General features: G+C 41.3%; 3 protein-coding genes across 4 annotated transcripts; all 3 read right to left on the bottom strand.

The window, feature by feature from the left end:
* Nucleotides 1-601: 601 nt before the first annotated feature.
* LOC144527132 (tripartite motif-containing protein 16-like) lies at nt 602-3,208 on the bottom strand (the record flags this gene model as incomplete). Its single annotated transcript, XM_078265022.1, has 1 exon — nt 602-3,208. A coding segment is annotated over one exon (1,719 nt), but the record flags the coding sequence as incomplete, so codon positions are not given.
* A 1,345-nt stretch (nt 3,209-4,553) lies between these two features.
* Nucleotides 4,554-8,582, bottom strand: LOC144526125 (tripartite motif-containing protein 16-like). Its single transcript, XM_078263340.1, has 3 exons — nt 8,534-8,582; nt 7,653-7,831; nt 4,554-5,737 (listed from the first exon to the last, which is right to left on the bottom strand). The coding sequence occupies exons 1-3, from the start codon at nt 8,580-8,582 to the stop codon at nt 5,066-5,068; spliced, it is 900 nt and encodes a 299-aa protein (XP_078119466.1). The 3' UTR covers nt 4,554-5,065.
* A 4,449-nt stretch (nt 8,583-13,031) lies between these two features.
* Nucleotides 13,032-22,372, bottom strand: LOC144527130 (cytolytic toxin-beta-like). 2 transcript variants are annotated; one of them, XM_078265019.1, is made up of 3 exons: nt 22,257-22,372; nt 17,654-17,767; nt 13,032-16,382 (listed from the first exon to the last, which is right to left on the bottom strand). In XM_078265019.1, the coding sequence occupies exons 2-3, from the start codon at nt 17,751-17,753 to the stop codon at nt 13,429-13,431; spliced, it is 3,054 nt and encodes a 1,017-aa protein (XP_078121145.1). In that variant the 5' UTR covers nt 17,754-17,767; nt 22,257-22,372; the 3' UTR covers nt 13,032-13,428. The 2 variants fall into 2 exon arrangements, with proteins under 2 accessions (XP_078121145.1, XP_078121146.1); XM_078265020.1 differs by lacking the exon at nt 22,257-22,372 and having other exon boundaries at nt 17,600-17,678.

Here is a 22,372-nt window from a genome sequence, read left to right as displayed (position 1 = left end):
GGTGGAAAGGTGGAGTAACTTTACCTGTAATAGTGCAATAAATCAATCACAGTTGTCCAAAACCCTCATGTGACTTTTGGGGATGCATCTCCTTGTTGTCAGTTGAGCAAAGGCTCTTCAGCACAGCAGCAGGCTGTTTTGTAGAATGACAGATTCAGAAACCCTGGATCTCAAGTCAACAACATACACAATATAAGTTGTCTTATGTTTGTCAGGATTCTAACAAAACACCTTCACGTCTAAACTTAACCAAATTAATGTCTGACTATTTCCCTTCTTTGAGTTTATGTAATGAAATCCTCTTTAAAGCTCAGGGCACAAAGAAAATGGTTTTAAGCAAGAAGTGACCGAAAACTGCTCATTTCTCTAAAAGCTGTAGTGAGAAAAGTAGAAAGGACTGAGACTCACTGACTCTAAACATGAACACTGTCCTTTGTGAGGAGGAAAACTACCTCAGTTATACTTTCATATCATTTTTACATTTTCTCCATCAGTTTTATTTGATACCCTGGAATAAAGACAAGAAGAAAATACTTTGTTCATGTTTGTTTATTCGTCAACCTTCAGTTTGTTCACACATCCCATCAGTGAAGTCTGTTCAATGATTCCATGTACAGATTCACCTTGTTTGAATCTCAGCTATGTAAAAAACAATAATGAATAATCTCCTTATTGATTAAGATGAGAAGTATTACAATTCTATAATACCTCATAACAATAACTATTGGTCTGCCAAACAAGTAAATGCTAATTTGATTACAGATGGCCTTACAAATGTACACAAAGAGAACAAAATATCTACAATAAAGGAAGTCTGGTGTTTTCTCTCTTCAGATCCATGCAGCGGAAGAGAAACAACAACCTACAAATGCTTCAATACAAATATGTATCAAACATTTAGAGCAGTGGTTTTCAAGCAAGTTTTTTTTTAAGCCATGTACCCCCCCAACCAGCGTGAATAATTTTTGGTAGGAAAAAAAAGTCTCTATAAAGAGGAACAATACAGCGATGTCAGCGATAGATTTACTAAACAACAGCCTTGTTCCTGGAAAACATTTAAATGCTGATGGAAAAAAAAACGACAAAAACTTAACACAGTAGAAAGAAGGATGGCAACACTAGTGCGACAAAAGTGACAAAAAATTCAAATAAGCGACAGACTTCGAAAAAAGTGACAAAAACTTTGAAAAAAGCCAGTAGAAGTAAAGCACTTTCAAAACAATTCCGATTTCCGATAAAGCAGAAAAGACCACACTGAAACTTTGGAAAAAAGCCAGTAGAAGTAACTACAGCCTTGTAACTGATAACCATTTTGCAAAAAATGTCATGTACCCCTTGCAGTCCTCCGAAGTACCCCCAGGGGACACGTACCCCCATTTGAGAAACACTGATTTAGAGCACAGAGAACAGAGAAATCAACAAACATCATGATGAGCAGTGAAAGCCTCCATGGCTAAACAGACACAGATGAGGATCACTGCTGTCTATTTCACTTTAACTCAGCAGTTTCTCCATAACAGTAAAGGCGAATTCCAGCATAGAGCGGCTGAGTGAATGTGGTCTGGACTCTGTGGAGGAGAGTCATGGTTTCAGAGACGCTGTAGAAGGACAGACTACCTTCACTGTGATCCAGGTACACTCCTACTCTGGAGGACACAGGACCTGTGACGGGAGTTTGAACTTTGTTTTTCCAAAATGTATAACTGTCCTTTTTATATCTTAATGTCCATGATTTCTCATTGAGTCCAAATTCACATTCATTCGACCACCCTGCTCTGCTGATATTCTTGTATGCAACTGTTACTTCAACTCCTCTCCCTCTCCACTCCACCTCCCAGTAACAACGTCTAGTCAGACCCTCTCTACTCAGGACCTGAGTCATAACATCAAATCTGTCTGGATGACGGAAATATATCTGTTTTTCTCTCATTACTGTTGCTTTCCTGTTCCCTTTAGATAGCAGCAGCATTGTGTTTACTGTGTTTGGATCCAGTGTGATCTCACGTGAATATGTTAGGAAGTCAGCTCTGGTCTTGGGCTCTCGTCGTGGATCTGACAGTAAAACATCCGCTTCCGTCACAGTCATTGAGATGTGTGTCCATGTCTCATTTAGAACGTCCTGTAGTTTACCTTTGACTTCTAACACAGCCGCTGTCACATCCTCAAAGTAGCGCAGAGGACGGATATTGATGCTGGATGAGTCTGTAGATTCACTGAGTGGTGACAGTGAGGAGTAGTTGTGTAGAAACTGGTTGTGATCTTCTGTGTCTGAGAGCTTCTTCAGCTCAGCGTCTTTCCTCTTCAGCTCAGTGATCTCCTGCTTCAGCTTCTCCTGAAGCTCTTTGGCTCGCATCACTTGAGTGTTCTGCTGGATTCTGATCTTCCGCTCCACAGCCGTGCTTTCGCGCTCGATGAAATAGATAAGACTGGAGAAAATCTTCTTACTGTACTCCACTGCTTTAGAAACAGAGTGATTGATAGCCTCCACCTCCTGTTGAAGCAGCTTCACATCTTTCTCTCTATCCTGGATTCTCTGCTGGATGTTTTGTTGATTCCCCTGGAGCTCTTTCTTCCTCTCAGTCCTTTCTGCTGCAGCTGAGACTGTGTTGTGGCCTTTATGTTCATCCATTAAGCAGAGAGAACAGATACACTGCTGATCAGTACGGCAGAATATCTTCATTACCTCATCGTGACGAGAGCAGATGTTCTCCTGGAGATTCTTGGAGGGCTCCACCAGCTCGTGTTTCTCAAATGCAGAGGAGTCATGATGAGGCTGAAGGTGTTGATCACAGAAAGAGACCAGACACCCCAGACAGGACTTGAGGGCTTTCAGTTTTCTCCCAGTGCAGACATCACAGGCCACATCTTCAGGTCCAGCATAGCAGTGATCAGCAGGAGCAGCTTGCAGTCCATTCTTTTTCATTTCCTCCACTAAATCTGCTAACATGGTGTTTTTCAGCAGGACAGGCCTCTGTGTGAAGGTCTTTCTACACTGAGGGCAGCTGTAGATTTGCTTTTCATCCTCCACATCCCAGTGAGCTTTAATACAGTCCATGCAGTAGCTGTGTCCACAGAAAGTAGTCACCGGATCCTTCAGTAGATCCAGACAGATCGAACAAGAGAAGCTTTCCCAGTCCAGCTCTTTTCTGCGCCATTTCACCTCCTGGCAGTGACTGGTTTCTCTGAACAGAAATATGAGTCCGTCTGCTCAGACTCAAAACTGAACTTAGATCCTTTTGTTCTTGTTTTTTCAGACTCCAGTGAGGTGGAGGGACCAAGGCAACATGTGCTGAGTGTGGAGGTTGCTGTGTTTTCTGTGAGAGCAGGAAGAAGAGGGAGGAGTGATTAAGCTTTCACACGTTCAAGAAGGAGGGGGTTTCTCTTAACAGGGCAGTGCAAGTTTCACTCTTTGTTTTCAACATGCAGTGAGGATTATAACAAAAATTAAATTATACATCTGCATGTGGAGTTCATTTGATCACTTTCAGCTCACAGCAGTTGATGCTAACACTGCAAAGATAAACAACACCAATATCAAAAGAGTCTTTTACATTTTCTCCCACTTTTAACACCTGTTAAAAAAGTGCTTTACAGAAGACAGTCCTTTACAGCCCTTGTCAGTTTTGATTATTGGGGGAGTTGTAACCCCCCCATCCCCCCTGTAAATCACAATCAGCAATTGATGAAGGCACAAAGTCTTATATACACAATCGTTTCCTATAACGGTAACCATTGCCATGTGAAGATATTGTAGAGGCCAGGACTTTAAAGATTTTGAGTAGAATTTGGCAGAACGGACTAATATTGATGTTCTTGTTTTATGTTGCATTTTGCATTTAAAAAAAACACCATTAATGTCTTCATATGTCCATTAATGTATACTTTGTTGTTTGTTTGTTTTGGTGCAAATAACTTGTGACTAACTAGGGAGTTTGATGAAGATATTTTAAAAGATACGGCCCAGGAGTCCAGACGTATTTCAACTGTCTCTGTTACAGTTGTTGAGCTTTAGAGCTCTCTTAATGTGTGCCTTCAACTGAATCACAGCTGTGTTTCAGCACAACAGCCCTCCTTCTCTTGTGATATTGCTTAATTTTTGGGGGGAATTTTCCATTCAAAAGAAAATTAACACAGTTTTTCATGCATCGTCTACTCACATACATTCAACTAAAGCCCATTAAAAGAGTCATTTTAAAGTCAAAGTACAGGTTTAGCAAGGCTGTAGTCTCGCTTTGTCAGACCTTCCTCCACCGCGGCGCTGCGGAGGAGGGTCTGGCTAGTCCACACAGCATTCTGGGATGGGAGGAAAACGTGCTCTAAAATGCCAACACAAAGGAAGTGGGAGGTCGAGGATATAGACTAGCAGGGCGGTGATAGAAGCTAACGACTGTACTCTGAGAAACAGCAGTTCTCAGCCAACGACTGTGCTTCTGTTTGAAGGGGTCTCAGAGAGATCACCGGCTGCAAAACTAAAGCCCCCCCACTCCACTAACGACTAGGGTTGGGTACCGAAACCCGGTTCCACTATGGAACGGTTCCTACGCAACCGGTAGGAATCGGACCGGATTAGAACACAAATTTCGGTTCCTCATTTCAGGTCCACTTGATGTGTCGACTGAAATATTTCCCCTCTGTTGCTCCGAAACGGACGTAAAAGCCTTTCTTTGATGTAGGAATTTTTAGGAATCCTAAAAATCCAAACGATACCCAATCCTACTAACGACTTGTGCCTGAATGAGTTCTACTATTGTTTTAAAGGACAATGGGGCCATTCCTGACACCAATGACGACTCTCAAAATCCTGGAGAGGAACGTTAACAGGCTCTTAAAGAGACAGAAGAACCAAGACCAGATTCTTTCTCACACTGAATCACTGTGCTGATCAGCTATCTCTGGTCCACACGTCGCCGGAGACATGGACACAGAAAAGCATGATTCATAACCAATTAACTGATGATCAATTTTCAAAATAGTTGGAATCTTAATTTTAACCTATGAACTAACTGATTCATCTAAGAACCATTTCAGCTTTACAGGGTTCTTTAAATGTCATCCTTTATTTTATTTATTTATTTTTATACTTTTTATTGATCCCCTCTGTGTCTGAGAGCTTCTTCAGCTCAGCGTCTTTCCTCTTCAGCTCGGTGATCTCCTGCTTCAGCTTCTCCTGAAGCTCTTTGACTCGACTCACTTCAGTTTTCTGCTGAAATCGGACCATCCACTTCACAGCCGTGCTTTTGGACTTCATGAAACGGATAAGACTGGAGAAGCTCTTCGCACTGTCCTCCACTGCTTTATTAGCAGAGTGATTGATAGCCTCCACCTCCCGTTGAAGCAGCTTCACATCTTTCTCTCTGTCCTGGATTCTCTGCTGGATGTTTTGTTGACTCACCTCGAGCTCTTTCTGCCTCTCAGTCCTTTCTGCTGCAGCTGAGACTGTGTCGTGGCCTTTATGTTCATCCAGAGTGCAGAGATAACAGATAAGCTGCTGATCAGTACGACAGAACATCTTCATCACCTCATCGTGACGAGAGCAGATGTTCTCCTGGAGATTCTTGGAGGGCTCCACCAGCTCGTGTTTCTCAAACGCAGAGGAGTCATAATGAGGCTGAAGGTGTTGATCACAGTAAGAGACCAGACACACCAGACAGGACTTGAGGGCTTTCAGTTTTCTCCCAGTGCAGACATCACAGGCCACATCTTCTCTTGAAGGGACAGCGCAGGTTTCACTGTGTTTTTTTCAACATGCTGTAAAGATTAGAACAAAAAATGAAATTAAACATCTGCATGTTGAGTACATTACTTTCAGCTCACAACAGTTGAAGCTAACACTGCAAAGATAAACAATACCAGTATCAAAAGAGTTGTTGATTTTACCTTAATCATAGTTGCCATGTGCAGATATTGGAGAAAGCCAGGACTCAACCTGCAGGACTTTAAAAATGCCACCGACAATAATCCATCTGCCAGAGTTTGGCAGAATGGTCTCATATTGATGTTCTTGTTTAAACCCTTGTGTGGTCCTCGGGTCATATTTGACCCGTTTTCAAAGATCTGTATCAAAAATCTGGGTTTCTTTCAACCACATTGCCCAAAAATAACATAGATGGTTCCATACATGAAACAGGCTGTAATTACGCATCAACATATGTTCCTCTGATCTTAATTATTAGCTAAAGTAATTCATAATTTCTGGGGGTTTTAACTCAAAATTAGGCATATTTTTATATGAATGCTCATCAATTCCAAACATAAGTGTAGAACTGGCAGTGATAAGTTGGAATGAAGTTGGCTTAGAAGATGTAACACAGAATTGGAAAATGTATATTTTATGCTTTATAAAACAGGCAAAACAGACCGGGTCAATTTGGACCCGAGTATGGACAAGTGTGATTATGTGCTGCCATTAAAACAATTGAAATAGATTAAACATACAATTTTTTACATTAGTCACAGCAGAGTTACATACATATGTTAAATATCCCTTTAACGATACAATCGTGACAAAAATATTGACAGAAATCTTATAACGTACATTTTACGATGTGGCCACTGCTATAGGCTAGTAGTTCTGACCAGTGACCAGGATTTCCATATACCCTCTTAAAAATGCCCAATGACACGTAACAACATACTTTCCATTATATTTTTGATATACTTTAATTTGTCATCTGTGTTTTTCTTCTTCACATAGGATAAATAAAGATATGTCCACTGTAAATTGGGTGACAGGAGCTCAGTCAGTAGGGAGTTGGGTTGAGCAAGGCACAGAATCCCCCAACTGCTCGGGGCGCCTTTCCATGGGCAGCCCCCTCACTCTGACATCTCTCCATTAGTGCATGTAGAGGTACTGAGCATGTGTGTGTAGTTCAGGCCTGTGTGTAATGTGTATAATAATAATAACAACAACAGAGTGAATTTCCCTTGCGGGATTGATAAAGTAATTAAATTATTATTATTAATATCTCATTAGCTCAAAGGGACGCCCCGCAAAAGGCAGATTCTGTCAATATACAGTACAGTATACCCACTACAATAAATTAGACTACACCACTGGTTCTGACAAGTAGAAAATACATTTATAATAAATACACATGGTGCAAAGTTGGTATTTGATTGTGTTACCTCTCAGTTGAAGGTTAAGTAAACCATAAATAAATAAAATGAGACTTTCAGTAAGTGCGGCATTGGAAGCCCATGTTTGTTTTGTAGTCGTACCTGAGTCTAGGCAACATACTTAATATAGCCTACTTAAAAGTGTACAGTGCAATAGAGCAAAGCAGCATCACAAGTCTCATTTTATATTGAAAATGATTGATTGTACATCACACAACAGTGCAAGGGAGAAAGGGAGGAGGGAGAGAGAAGGGAGGCAGCAGTCTGGCACTGTTCATGAATGTTAGAGCATAGGTCGGGGGGGTTGCAGTGTGGGGGTAGTGGTGGAAGAAGTACTCAGATCCTTTACTTAAGTAGAAGTTTCATTAGGACAATGCACCTGAATCAACATTTCTGTAAATGTGCCAGTGTTAGCCAGATGGCTCATTTTCAACCGTAGTCCTAGTTACCTAGTATGCATGTCTTTATGGTGGGAGGAAACCGGAGCAAACGCAGGTAGAACATGCAAACTCCACACAGAGAGGTCCTGCCCGGACCGGGGGGTGGCTTGGTGTTGAGGAGCTGCAAAGGCCTGTGAACAAAGGTGGCTCTTCCTCCTCTGGGTTCTGCATCCTGGGCAGCAAAGCCGGCGTCCAGACGGGAGCCACTCCAATGCAGGGAACCGCATGAGAAGAGGCCTGCAGGGATTCTGCTTTCCTGCTGTTCTTATGGTCTGCTGCTCACAGAGGGTGAAAAGGGGGGGGTCAGACAGGGATGGAGGTGACTGCTGCATCTGTTTGATGGAAAATGTTACTGCCATTTCTTTGCCGTTGTTGATGTTCAGTTCTAAGTGGCAGTTATCGCACCAGTCAACAAACTCTGGTAAGAGCTGAGCTGTGAGGGGCCAGAAAGCAGCGAACAGGATTCCCCCCCACCCCTCCTCTTCTTCTGTTTTTATCTGAATATGCTACATTTCCTCATTAGCCTACTTTTGTTATTATATTTACAGAAATATAACGCAACCAGCAAAAAGGCAAACGCAACGGCCAGAGTTCACAGGCAGCCCGAAAGACGTCGATGTGGCTCCACCAAAGATGCGGTTTCGTCCTGCACGACCATCCGGAGTCCAGCTGAGTACAACAAACACATACACTCCTCTGGACCTGTTTAAGCTGTTCTTCACTGAGTCCACTGTCAGGACACTGTGTCAGAACACAAACAGGTACTTACGTCACTTTGCTATAAATAACACCATTCTTTTGCACTTCTGGTTTCATGCTAACTGCATTTTATTGTAATCGAACCTAAACAGGCTGCCAGGAATATCGCAAAAGGATACAAATACAAGTGGACTGATGTTGGGATCGATGATTTCTACAAGTACATTGGACTCTCTTTTTACATGGCGATAATAAAGCTGGACCAAATCAGGGATTACTGGTTCCATTCCCTTCAACAGTGATGTCCAGGGGCAGATACACAACCATTTCCGGGAACGTTCACATGAGCGATCCTGACAAGGACCAAGACAACGACAAAAAGCGAGGCACACCAGAACACGACGGCCTGTTCCAGGTGAAGCCCCTCATTGACGACATTCAGAACGCCTGCAAAGCCCTTTATCATCCTCACAAGGTCCTCGCGGTGAACGAAAGAATGATAACGATCGAAGTGGGGCTTCAAGTTGTTCGCACTCGTCGACTCAAGCAACGGCTACACAGTTGATTTTTGAAAGACACGTCGGACTTTCACATACCTCTGTAACGTCCCTCGTGACTCGCTCCTACCTGGGTTCTGGGTATCACGTGTACATGGACAGTTTTCACACAAGCCCAAAGCTCCTCAGGGACTTGCACGCACAACACTTTGCTGCTTGTGGGACGTACCGGGACAACAGGAAGGACTGCCCACGCAACGCAAGCAATGCGCTGGATGGAAGTCCAGCAAGGGATCTTACAGGTGGATTAGGGACGGTCCTCTGCTTTTTGTGAAGTGGATGGACGCAGAAGAGGTCTCCGTCTGCTCCACCATCCACGCAGCCGTCGCCGGGGACGCCTCGCCTGTCGCCGAGTACTATCGGAACATGAAGGGCGTCGACCTGTCGGACCGACTGATTAAGTACCACACGGCGCAGCACAAGTCCATGAAATGGTACCGGAAGCTCTTTCTGCACTTCTTGGACATTGCTGCCACGAACGCGTACATCCTCCACAAAGAAGTGGCGTCGCTGAGACGAGAGGAAGCGATGACCCACAAGGCCTTCACGGAGGAGCTCACTGCGCAGCTGTTTGGCGCGTCAACAGTCCAATCAGACACGGTCCAATCGGACACAACAAGTGAGCATGTGCCTGTTCCCGTGGCAGCACTGGGCGCCGACGCCAGCGAGGTGGCGTCTGCCGATCGCAGGACCTGTGTCTTGTGCAGGACGGACAAGGGAAAGAAACTGAACACTCTGTGGAAGTGCAAGGAGTGTGATGTTCCCCTTTGTCTGCAGCTGACCAGGAACTGTTTTGAAGAATGGCACAAAAGACGCTGATATGTTGTCAAAAGGTTGTCCGCATCCATGGGAAACGATTTGTTAGTAACGTTAGAATGTGTTTTTTTTACAGTATTTCTGCACATGTTAAAAACTGCCGTGTCTGTTCTTACTGTTATTTTATCATTCACAGTCAGTGTATGTGTGGTGATTGAAATAAATGCCACAAAAGGATTTTTTTTTCTCTCTCTGTGTGTGTGTGTGTGTGTGTGTGTGTGTGTGTGTGTGTGTGTGTGTGGTATTCAAATACAGCAGATAACCAGAAAAAACAAAAGGATAATGTCAAACACTGGAGATCACTGTCTTCAGGGCAGAGTATAGCCTAAACAAACTACATAAAACCAATCAGTGTTAGAACCTATATCACATCATAGGGAATGCTTTCGTTTTCAATTGAATTCATAATGACTTGCAGCATTTCCACCAGTAACCTTGATGTGTGACAAAATGGGCTTCTATTACATCCCTGGTTAACAGGACGAAGGTGCCCTCTTGTGGTGTGCAGCAGGTTTGACTTGTTCACTTGATGTGATAGACACTGCAGGAAGACACGGCCCAAACTTTAAACAAGTTTCAAATCAGTAAAGAGAGAGATGTAATATCACACTGTGTTAGTTTACATACAGGAGTCCCACCTTGTAACACTGATGCTGCATTCAGGGCACATGGGAAATGGGTTTTATTATCAAATGTAAATAATAATCTATAGTATAGATTATTATAAGTTTGGTTTTGCTAATGTCGAACGTGAACGCTAGCCGACCTATAACTCGGTAATATTAAACGTGTAGCATAGCCTGTTAGCCGACAGTTAACTCGGTAATATTGAACGTGAACGGCAGTTAGTCAAACGGGCAAACTATGATGTTTATCCCGGGAGATAAATGATCATTGTAACATTTCAAATAGACTACTATATTCTACAAGACTAACGATGTATTGATTACTATTAAACCACTTCAATAAATTGTATTGTTGCATTCCTACGAGGTGTGGGCTGGGCCCGGATTGACTTGACGTCCGGTCCGGATCCGGACGGGAGTCCGGACTTTGAGAATTACTCACGTAAGACATAAGACAGCAGATTGTATCTCCTTGCTGTAACTCCTTCCTGCGCCATATCACCTCTGAGTGACAACGCCTGTCTGAGTTTCACTTCCTGGGAATTAAAACTAATTTGAGCTGTGATCTAAACAGCATGTGTTTCTGCAGTGAATGGGGCCTGTCAGCTCCTGCACTTCACCACATGTTGGTTACGCCCAGGGGCATAGCACAAAATTCTGGGCCCTGTAGAAAGGCATTTTCTATGGGCCCCTCCCTGCATCCACAGCTATTTATTCTAGCATCTTTTTGGGCCCTCCTCACATGAGGCACACTACAGTGTGCCGACAATATGGCACACAAATGATCATCTCTGCAGGGGAGAGTGTGTTTAATAATTGCATGTGAAACCAAGAAGGGAGACCAGGGACAGTTGTAACAGGGGATGGTTGTAACACCTTGAATTCCTCCAATCAGAAACAACCTAGAGTGATGACACTCAACTGTGCTCCTGCTCAGTTAGTTAGTTTGTTGTTTTTGAGGTAAAAAAATTACTTTTCTTTCTGATGTACTTTTTTGGATGCTGTTATAAGATCAAATGTCTATGAATTCAAACAAGTATTATTAGAATCACTGTTTTGTAAGCTAAACATAGAAATGGCTAACAAGTGTCAAACTAGCAGTCAAGCTAACTCACATGAGACGAAAACATGGTTGGTGATACCAACCATGTTTAATTTATATTTAAAAACTAGCTAAGGTTAGGGATAGAGTTGCAGATATTGGTATTAAAGGGAAACTGTGCAGTTTTGGCAATTTCTTTGCTGTTTTCTCGCCACCATCCACCCCAGAAAGTCAAATAACCATTACAATGACTCTGAAGCTGTTAAAGGGGAAATCCCTCAATCTTGTGGTTGTGGGTCATACTTAACATAACTTAAACCCATTTAACACCGGCTTTCCCCTTTAAGTTAAGGTAAATTAAGCTAAAAAAAAACTGCATAGTTTCCCTTTAATGTGCAAATTAAAGTAGGATTTTTACACTTGCCACAACTGGGACTCGGACTAGGCCTAGGCCTCTCTCTCTGTTGTTGAGAATGTTTGAGTTCATGTTTAAACTTTTTTGAGGCGTTCTACCCATTAAATCATTTTCTTGCATTATAATTTGACGGCGTCACCTCTTTTTTGTCATGCAGTATGAAAAAAAGGTAATCATTACTTAAAAACATGAAATAAATAGTCACAATAACATGGCTGATAAATAATATTTTCCATTTTGAGTATATGATTGATTCATTATGTATATTGGTTGTAACAGTGGATAGACTGTATTAAAAAAAAATGTTGCAACCTGTACATATTTCATAAAACCACTTAAATACATTGTTTCAGCAGTTGACAGATTGAAGTTAATAATATAAAAATGTGGTTATTCCAGTGTAAATGGTTTTTAATGTATTGCTAAAATTTGCAAAAAGTGTTACAACTGTCCCTGGTCTCCCCAACTTATCTTATCTAGCAACACACAAGACACTCCTGATCAATTTCAACCTTTGACCATTACTGGCTGCATTAACTACACAAAGAGAAGTCACACAGAGATTGTATCTGCACTTTCACTGGTTTGATACCATTTACCGTTATGTATGACACAATGCATGTTTATTATGAATGGTAACTGACTATGTGGCATTATTAGATAGCAAATACTGAAGTATCAATGTAAGAGCAGCATGTTCCTGTTGGAGCTGCTCGAAGTGGAGCTACTTTTAACTGCTTTATTTACACTAAGTTATTCAAGAGGCTCCCATCCTAGGGGTCGGGCCCTCCAAAGGGTCACCAGATAAACCTGGGGGGCTGTGAGATGATTAACGAGAGAAGAAATGAACTTCTGATAAACACATTTATATTTGCCTTTTTGGTGAAATACAGGAAAACGCTAGTTTGGGCCTCAACCAGTTATTTAAAAGAAAATATTTGAGAAATTTAAAGATGAAATATGTCTTTAGTGGAACTGATAACAACTCAGAAACATTTAAAAGTCAAAAGGTGGAAAACCATGTTTAATCTTTAACCCTGCATTGTATTTTATAGGCTTAAATAATTAGTTTTTAATATATTTATTCTATTCTATAATATTCCCCTCTAAAATCTGAATCTTGAATTAAAAATACTCAAGTACCTCTAAACTGTACTAGAGAACAGTACTTGAGTAAATGTAGTTACTTAGTTACTTTGCAGTGCTGCTGTAGAATGGATTGAAGTGGTTGTCAGCAGGCTGACCTGAAAGGTCCCGGAAGAGAAAATGTAGTTGCAGAAGGTAAAGAAGGCGACACTGATAGAGGACAACAGACACCACTTGAGGAATAATTACATTTATTTCTAGTCTATTTTTTTAATTATTTTTCCATTTTTCAGTGAGAGCCATCGTATTACCTTACAGGACAATATAATGTAAGCCAATACAGCATCAGGAGGAACTTAAATGATTCAGATTGTCTTCTTGTTTTAAAAATCTCCAGGAAAATAAACTCATTAGATAAAATGTCAAAATAAGCAGGAAGCTGAAAACCAGTGTCAAAAAATATGTACATAAACAGAATGCCATGGAAATATACTATACAGTACATGTATTCAAACCTCTATGTGAAAAAAACAAAAATAAAACAAGTTATTGGTGGGCAGAGTTTTTTTCAATCACTGAACAGGTCTCTTAGCCTCTGAGGCTTTCAGGTACCTTTTTCTTTATCCTCCTTTTACTTAAATCTGGAATTGAGTAACGCTTGAAGTATGTCATCCTTTTCAAGTTCAACAGCTATATTTTGTAAAGCCTCAGACAATCTCATAATGTCGTTGTTTTCTGTAATGTTGGCCTCTTGCATCATTATCAAGCTTTTGGTGTCTATGACATGCAGAGCAGCAAAGAATTTCTTCATGCCTTTGGTCCCCATGTTCCAACACATGTGATCAAAGCCTCTGTCGTCGTCTTCCCCACTGCTGTCTGCGGCAGATGACTTGTTGTCTACAAACAAGGCGGAATTATTGAATTTGAAGTGAATTGGCAGCCCGTCTTTTGTTTTAGGACATGGGACACCTGAATCATTGATTGCCACTAGAACTGGTGGTTGCTGGCCGTCTGCAAATGTCACCAGAACCCGGATATTTTCTGCCAGAACTTTGCCAAAGATTGAGTTCACAGTATCAAACACGCATTTCTGTGACGGGGTGAGTCGGGCTAAAGCAGCCGGAGCTACGAAACACACAGCGTCAATATCACAGAAAGCTGAACGTAACAGATGCAGCTGTTCTCTGATCTCCTCCTTTCTTTCCAGGAGTGGAGTGTCAACAATGGTCAGTGAGTAGTCGTTTTGAAAACCCTCCTGGTGATTGATTTTGTACACCGTGAGTTTAGAGACCAACTGATCCTCATCCACCAGTTTGAATCTGAAATTGTCCTTCCACTGTACACCAAACATGTAGTTGATCATTCCATTGATGAGAGTGGACTTTCCTGATCCGCTCGCACCAAAAAGCACAATTGTGCGATTTTGCCTTGTGCTTTCTTTGCCAAAACTGTATCTTCGGCATCCATCTTTGTCCATATCTTCTTCTGTCAGAGTCAGTTCATAAACCGAGGGCGATTCAGTATTCATTCTTTTGCTATTGCTTTTGAGGAATTCGACGAGAGGTGCAAACTTTGTTGTGCAGACATTAACGGTGATGCTCTCTTTGCTTCTTCCTGCTACACCACAATCACATCTGATCTGGACAACATATTCTGTCTCTGACTGAAGCCCTGAAATGATCGCCCTGTTAGTTCTTGCCATGATTTTGTTCCATTGGAGATCTTCCTCTTTGATCCCATTGTCCGTTTTGGTGTACTCTACAATGTAGCTGAAAATGTGGACATCTCTTCCAAGCTCTGCAGGTTTCTCCCAGCTAACGGAAAACTCACTTGAGTTTGGTTCAACTTGAGGTTTTCCAGGAGGGCTGCAAGGTAAGGTTTTAATAGAACCACTGACTTCACCAGCTGGCCCAACACCCACTGAGGTCACCGCTCTGCATCTCAACATATACGCTGTGTTGGGACTCAGATCGCTCACTGTGACTTCTTCATCTTTGGATGCTGTCTTTTGCTTCCATTCATCCTTTCCACTGACACAGTACTCAACAGAGTAGGAGGTGATGTTCTCTGCTCCCAATCTGGGTGGAGAAATCTTCAGTGTCACGCTGTTGTGGTTTTTATCACTCACTGTTACTGTTTCAGGCTTTGCAGGCGGCTCAAAGTCCTTATTGACTGAAAAGCCGTCTTTATAAAGGTAGATGCTAGAGCCTTTCTGTGTCTCATTTGGTGAACCCACTGTCAGGAACTTAATGCTCTTGTTCTCCTTGTTGGCTTCTGCAAAGTCACTGAAGAGCTTTGCTTTTTCCCTCATTGTATCTGGCACTTCACTTGAAAGGTACCATTGTTCCTTCTCTACATCATGAGAAAGTGCATCTTGAGGGTCGTCTGGTTTGGGTGTTTGTTTCAAGTAGTTTGACAAAGTTGAGAGGTACGGTTCAGAACTTCCCAGTGAGGTGAAAACAAAACACACAGTGTGCTCTGCACTTTGAATCTCTTTGTACAGATGATTCTGAGATGGGACGATCTTGGTGTTTTTCATCATGTTGGTGAAAGACTGTAAGATGCAGATTTCTGCCTCTTTGCAGTCCATCCACTCGTTCAGGTTTTTGCTGCTGAAAGGGGAAGAATGTCTCTTTTTCAGGATCTCTGTGAGCCCAGCCTCCTCTTCTCCTCCTCCTCGGATTGATGGGAGTTTCTTTGCCAAGTTTTGTTGGAATTCCTGCTTGAACTCGGAGCACATCTCTTTAAAAGCTTTAATCTTTTTCCCAATCTGTGGGAACTGCTGTACAGTGGTGGATCTCATTGCATCATTGCACCTAATTTCCAGCTCACTCATGTCCTCCAGGACTCTCTGTGATTCTTGAACTCCTCTTATACTTAGCTGACGTACGAGTTTAGCGGCAGAGGAATCTAAACTTGTCAGTGGCAACAGCCAGACTTTCACTGGTACGGCATTTTCTCCGTTGGCTCCCAACAATTTCGACAGGTTTTGGTAGACTTCTACTGCGTCCTGAAAGGACACAGGATTCTTTTCAAGGGAAAAGTCTCCAAAGAATCTGCAGGCGAAATTCTCAACATTTTTTCTGTCCTTGTCTTCCATTTTAAGCAAACCTTCACCCTCTATTGCAATGTTGGGAATCTTCTTAATCATCGCTTTCAAATTACCCTGAATGTCTTGATGATTTTCGCTTTCAGACACCTTGCGGTCAAAGACAAAGAAGGCTTGTGCTCCGTAAAGAATAGCTGTGACTACGTGTGTTGCTAATCCTTTTTCAAAGACATAAGGATGCTTAACATTGTCTCTTCCAAGATGATTCATTGACAGCTCCTGGACCTTTGTGGTAGCCATGTACTTCAGTGTTACTCTGGCCTGATTTTTGGAAGTCTTACTATTGTTCAGGTATTTTGCCGATCCTCCAACCTCGACCAGTCCACTCAAGAAACTTGCCTTCAGTGATGATTCAACATTTAGTGCTGAAGATTTATCTGCAATTGATTCAGATGTGACTATCTCAAAGTCATTATAGTTCTGCCGCCTTTCTCCAATGTGACTTATCAAGTCATCACGGTCCCACAATGTCATTCCTGCAAAACAAAAATAAAAAATCAAGTTCAGCTTTTAGAACCGGCCAGACTGGAGGTGTTGTTACGTTCTAAAAGACTGATACGATGCTTAAACTACATTTCATTTGTTTGATATGTTTTATTTTTGCATTAGGGACTGTTCGTTATTTATTTCAGGGGCCACCGGAGGAGTTTTGGGACCTTTAGTCAAAATAGACCTGACCCTCCCTTCACCAGCAATACATTTTGGATGACCCTCCAAAATGATTGACCCCCCCAGCAATTTATTGTACTGGTTTGTGCTTGGCAAAGATTTACAGATTCACGTTGTCTTTTACAGCCATGACATATACTTCAAATACTAAGTTACTCCTCTAGTAAACTAGTATTCACATAAAATAAAACAATAAAACATTGAGACCATTCAACAAAACACACTGGGTAATTCAACACTGGTTGCTATGGACTCGTCACTAGGCTTCCTCAGTCATTGTATATTTTAGCATATAGGTAAAGCTGCCAAAGCTGAATATTATCCAAAACTAAATTTCTCAGACGAGCGTCAATTTGGGAGCTTGCATGCTACCACTCCTTCCTTCTCAAATGCCTTGAAAAGGCTGTTGTTTGCACAATTTCACAAATAATCACCGGGACCGAAAGGATATACCACCCACTGGCTGGTGCGATGCGAGCGGGGTTTGAGAAATCCCACGGTCTCTAAGCTACAGGTCTGGCTGACTAAATAGGGAGGGACCATCTGCTAGTGATATTGGCCGAGACTGAGAGAGCTACATGGAGCTCCATGAATAAATATGCACCAAACAAGGCACTTTGAAATTTTGCTCTTCTCATGAATACAAAAGTTGGGTTACCCTCCCCCTAGACTAATTGGATGACCCTCCCATCAACAAAGAATAAAAACACATGACCCTCCCCTATTTTCCTCTGGTGGTCCATTCCATAAATACCGAACGGTCCCTTACAAGTTTTCAGAAATGTTATGTTAAAATTAGGGATGCACCGAATCCAGATTTTCGGCCGAATACCGAATCCATTTTAGGCTTGATATCTTGCTAACTGTCTAGCATCCCCTCCTTTTTTTTATTACATTAAACCAGAAAAGTAAAATACTAAATTTGAAAGGCTTTCATGACTTGGATATAGCCTTGGTCGCTAATAAATAGGGAGCAAAACTGGTCAAAAGATCTGGGATGAAAATGTTGCTGAATATGACTTACATTTCTGAACATTTGGTTGTAATGCATTAAGTATGTTTCCATGTGAGTCCTCACCTGGGACGAGTGAGTCTTTGCGGCAGTCGTACAACATCCCGAGGCTGAAAGGCCGGCCAAGCGCTGCTACCTCCATCGTCCCGCTGGCATCAGAGTCCATGGCTGTAATGCAGCCTGTAAAACCAGGAAAAGACTTGTGTCATATCACGATATCCAGAATTTAAAGGTGCAGTAGGTAAGACTTATAAAACTGACTTTCTGTCATATTTACTGAAACTGACCCTATGTTCCAGTAGAACTACATGAGGCAGGTCATTTAAAAAAAAGATCTGGCAGCACCTACAGCCTGTAGTGCGATTTGCAAAAATCCACCGATCCCTGCAAGTGTATCTCGCTGCAGCCTGTGGGAAGGCGGGGCTTGACATCAAGCCCCACCCACATCCAAGTCAGCCATTTTTCTTTGCTTACATCACTCCCCATACGCTCGAACGGACCAAGACAGCCTGGTAGCATTTTTTACTATGAAGGAAATTATTTGGATAAATGCCATGTTTTCATTTTGAATCTTTTAATTTTATTTGAACATTCTGAGTCATTTTAAACCTTGTTAATATTGATGACAATGTGTTCAAACGGAAAACGAGCCATATTTCATTTAATTTAGCCCTCAAAAGTAGAATGGTGTGTTGTTTCGTTATGGACTTTCATATTAACAGCAAGAATTCAGTCATTACAACCAAATGTACAAAGGCGCAATTTTGCTTCAACAATTAACCAGAAGCATACAGGTGAAACTCGAAAAATTTGAATATTGTGCAAAAGTTCATTTATTTTAGTAATTCAACTTAAAAGGTAAAACTAATTATATAGACTTATTACATGCAAAGCGAGATATTTCAAGCCTGTATTTGTTATACTTTTGATGACTATGGCTTACAGTTTATAAAAACCCTCAGAAAATTAGAATATTGTGAAAAGGTTCAATATTGTAGGCTCAAAGTGTCCCACTCTAATCAGCTAATTAATCCAAAACACCTACAAAGGGTTCCTGAATCTTTAAATGGTCTCTCAGTCTGGTTCAGTAGAATTCACAATCATGCGAGATGCTCCTCGGATATTACCTGCACAGTAACACACCTAATCTAAGTATTTCAAAAGGTCAAACACACATACAGATGTCTATACAGTAAAAAACGCTACGTGATTACCGTTATATCCGAGGGTTGAAGTTGCATTTTAACGGGACAGTGCAAGTTACGGCTGTGGTTTAGCTGAAGCTAACGCAGCCTGAGCTTTCACGTTACAATATAAAAGGTGTTGACCGTTAACTTAGCTAACAGTTCATTAACATGTCTACGAGCATGTTAGCAAACTACACCAAAAGACAAATGCCAAGGAATATTGATAGAAAGCAGGGGAAACTAGTACTTCCATACTTTTTAGCATTGGCTAATTAGCAACCTGCCTGCCATTAAATGTTAGCTTCCGAGCTAGTTAGCAGCTAGCCCCAGAAGTTCATGAAAACAAGGCTTTCACCGGAGCAGTCTTACGTTATTTCCGAACCTCTTTTCGTTTCAAAATCGGAAATCAAATGAACGAAAAAGTACACGGGCACAATTACAGTTCACTGTTGTTGCATGAAATGTTTGTTTGTGTTTAGCTTACATCAGTTTCTGTCATCTAATGTGAAACAAGAGTTTGGTTTTATATTCATTTACACACTTTCAAACAACCCACACAATTTGATTCAGCATTAAAGCCGCTCTGCTAGTGATTAATCCACAGAAAATGATCAACTGAATCTGTAGCTCCCCTCTGCTTTATGGTGAGTTTCAGCTCATTATTCAGCTGTGCTGCTGCTGTCGGGATTAAAACCTGAACAATGCCTCCCTCTGGTGGCTGCTACAATACGGCTTTAAACACAACCTACTACTATAGAGCTCAACAGTCCCGCCCCTCCTCTGAGAGACCTTGGGTTCCGGAAGTAAATTTCCCATTCATTTCTCCCATTGACGTCTGGAAAAATCCGTATTTAAAGAGTTTTAGACCATGCCTTAGGCTAACCAGGTGGTACGTGATTCATAAGCATACAACGTATCATTTCGAGTAAAAAAACGAACAGAAAATCCCAAAAAAGTCAAAGGTACAAGACTGTGTACATATCGTCATCTCAGAGTGAAGGAACTACTCATCCCATTAACCACCCCTCACCACTGAACAAAGGAAGCTAACGTTAGTTTAGCTAACAGCTAATTCGGCTAACCGCTAGCTGAGACAGCATGTAATAACTTTAAAAGACTTTCAAAATAAAACCTGAAAATAACCGTTAACATATATAACGGCTGTTACGTCAGCTGTAGACGGCTTTGGCCAGTGTTAAGTTTGAGTTAACGTTATTTTAGACTGAATCAAGCTGTCAGAGGGCGGTTAGCCGAATTAGCTGTTAGCTAAACTAACGTTAGCTTCCCGGCAGAGGCTAATGTCAGAAGCGTGGAACAGATCGTGATTCGTGCAGTGTCGTAAATCCTCGTGACGGATCGTGCAGGCAGCACAAATCAGGTACTGACACCCCCCCTCCTCACCAGCATGAGTTCCACCAATCAGAGGCATCACTGTGGGATTGTTCAGGATCGTGGGTAATGAAGTACTTATCCAAGACATCGCGAATAAAAGACATTTATCTCAAAACAAGGGTAGTGCCCCATGATTTGTGGCGTCTATATGAGCATATACAATCGCTGAGTCATGTCGGCATGCTGGTTTTAAGTCTACCATCGACGGTTACGATTTTATGGCTTATACTCCAATTTGTCAATGGAGAAATTGCATTGTATTTTTACTTCCGGAACCCGCTGTGGGCGGGACTGTTGAGCTCTATTGCTGCTGCTGTTTGCTTCACATCCAAGAGGGAGTTTCCTTAACAGAAAGGAACTGCTGAGTCAACAACAATGTTCAGAGCCTTTTGAGGTTAATGGGTAACTATTGGTGATACCGATTCCAGAGCCGTTTCTCGTAAGACAAAAATGATTTCACTCTTTAACAATAAGGTCTCTGTAGGTATCCTTTCCATAATGATGTCAGACATTTAGAATAATAATCTGAGCCTTTCAGTGACAAACAGAACTATTAGTAGACGGAAATTGACGATGATTGCCATATAGGGTTACATTGCAGCCCGGTTCGCGGCTGCCGATTACAGCGCTTGCTCAATACTGGAGCAGTGTTGTTGTTTTACTCCACTACATTTCCCCTAAGCATCTTAGTTACTTGTTACCACAAGCTAAAATCAGAAGAAATTTGTTAGTGGAAAAAAAGCAGGTTTGGCGTGTCATTGCAAGTTTATGGTGTGCATTAACTTGCAATCTAGGAGCAATGACTCGCCAAACCTGCTTTTTTACATTCCAGTTGGTGACGTAATGCCTATTTGTTTCAAGCGGCAAAAAAAACTACCATAGGCCAAAACTAAAGAACAAGAGGAGAAACCATAATGACTGATAGTGTCATGGAAGCACCTGGTCCAGGCTCTGCTGGCATGGTAACAGACGATGACCACCCCGACGACAGTGGTGATGAAGATAACGTTACACACCTTTGGCCATAAAGTTCATAATCAACGTTTTTTTAACTTTTACTTCTAATAATTAAGTACATTTAATATCAGAAAATTACTTTTGATATTTAAGTACAGTAAATATCAGATACTTTAAGACTTTTACTCATGTAATAAATCTAAAATATATTATTCTTACTACTAGTATAATGTCACTGCTGCTACATTGCACATATCTGTACATGTTGTTCATACATTGTTCATATTACATAGCCATATTTATTCTGCTCTTATAACACTGCAATATATATATATTTCATTTTTTATTTTATTTAACCTTTATTTAACCAGGTAGGCCGTTGAGAACAGGTTCTCATTTACAACGGCGACCTGGCCAAGAAAAGTGTAGGTGTGCAAGACAACAAATAGTTTCACATTCAATACAATACAAGAACACAGAATACAATATGCTACATAAAGTGCACCAGCTTTTTTTTTTGCTCTTCTGGTTAGACGCAAACTGCATTTCGCTGCCTTTGTACTTGTACACTGCACAATGACAATAAAGTTGAATTTAATCTAATCTAATCTAATAAAAGGTGACTTTAACTTCTGCCAAAGTCATTTTCTGGTAAAATACTTGTACTTTTACTCAAGTATTGCTTTCAAGTACTTTATACAAGACTGTACTGGACCAACTTCAAAGATTCTTGTTCACATTGGACACTAGTCTCACATTGCCAGACCTAACTCTACAGCGCTGTGGAGTAAGACGCCAATGCATGGGAAAATAGGGTCAGGGTTGAAAAAAACTAAAACAAATGACCCTTTAATGTCAGAAAGGCAGTTATTTTTCAGTGAGATTTCAGTTGATCATTCAGTTAATCATCAATTATGTTAAGGTGCTGTTTCCGTTTTTTTTGTATCTTAACAACTGCATATGTGGTATAAAAACTCAATTACTAATTTCAGAGGAACAGGAAGCAGGTTGGAAAAGTCACTGTGGTATGATTTTTCCTGTTTTAATAGTTCCAAGATGTACATGTTTTTAATGAAAAATACACATTTCTATGTCATAAAATGGTTTTGAGCTCATTGGGATAGTGTACTCACCAGTGTTTGGCTGATAGTCTGCTGATTCTGATGAGATTCAAATGAATTGTTCGTCGAGGGAGAAACAGAAAAACTCCACCGCTCCAACTGTTGCTTATCTTTGAGGGCGTGACATT

Source organism: Sander vitreus, chromosome 12 (assembly GCF_031162955.1).
Source record: "Sander vitreus isolate 19-12246 chromosome 12, sanVit1, whole genome shotgun sequence".
Classification (NCBI taxonomy): domain Eukaryota; kingdom Metazoa; phylum Chordata; class Actinopteri; order Perciformes; family Percidae; genus Sander; species Sander vitreus.
The sequence above is the reverse complement of the archived record's forward strand: the minus strand, read 5'-3'. Positions and strand labels throughout refer to the sequence as shown.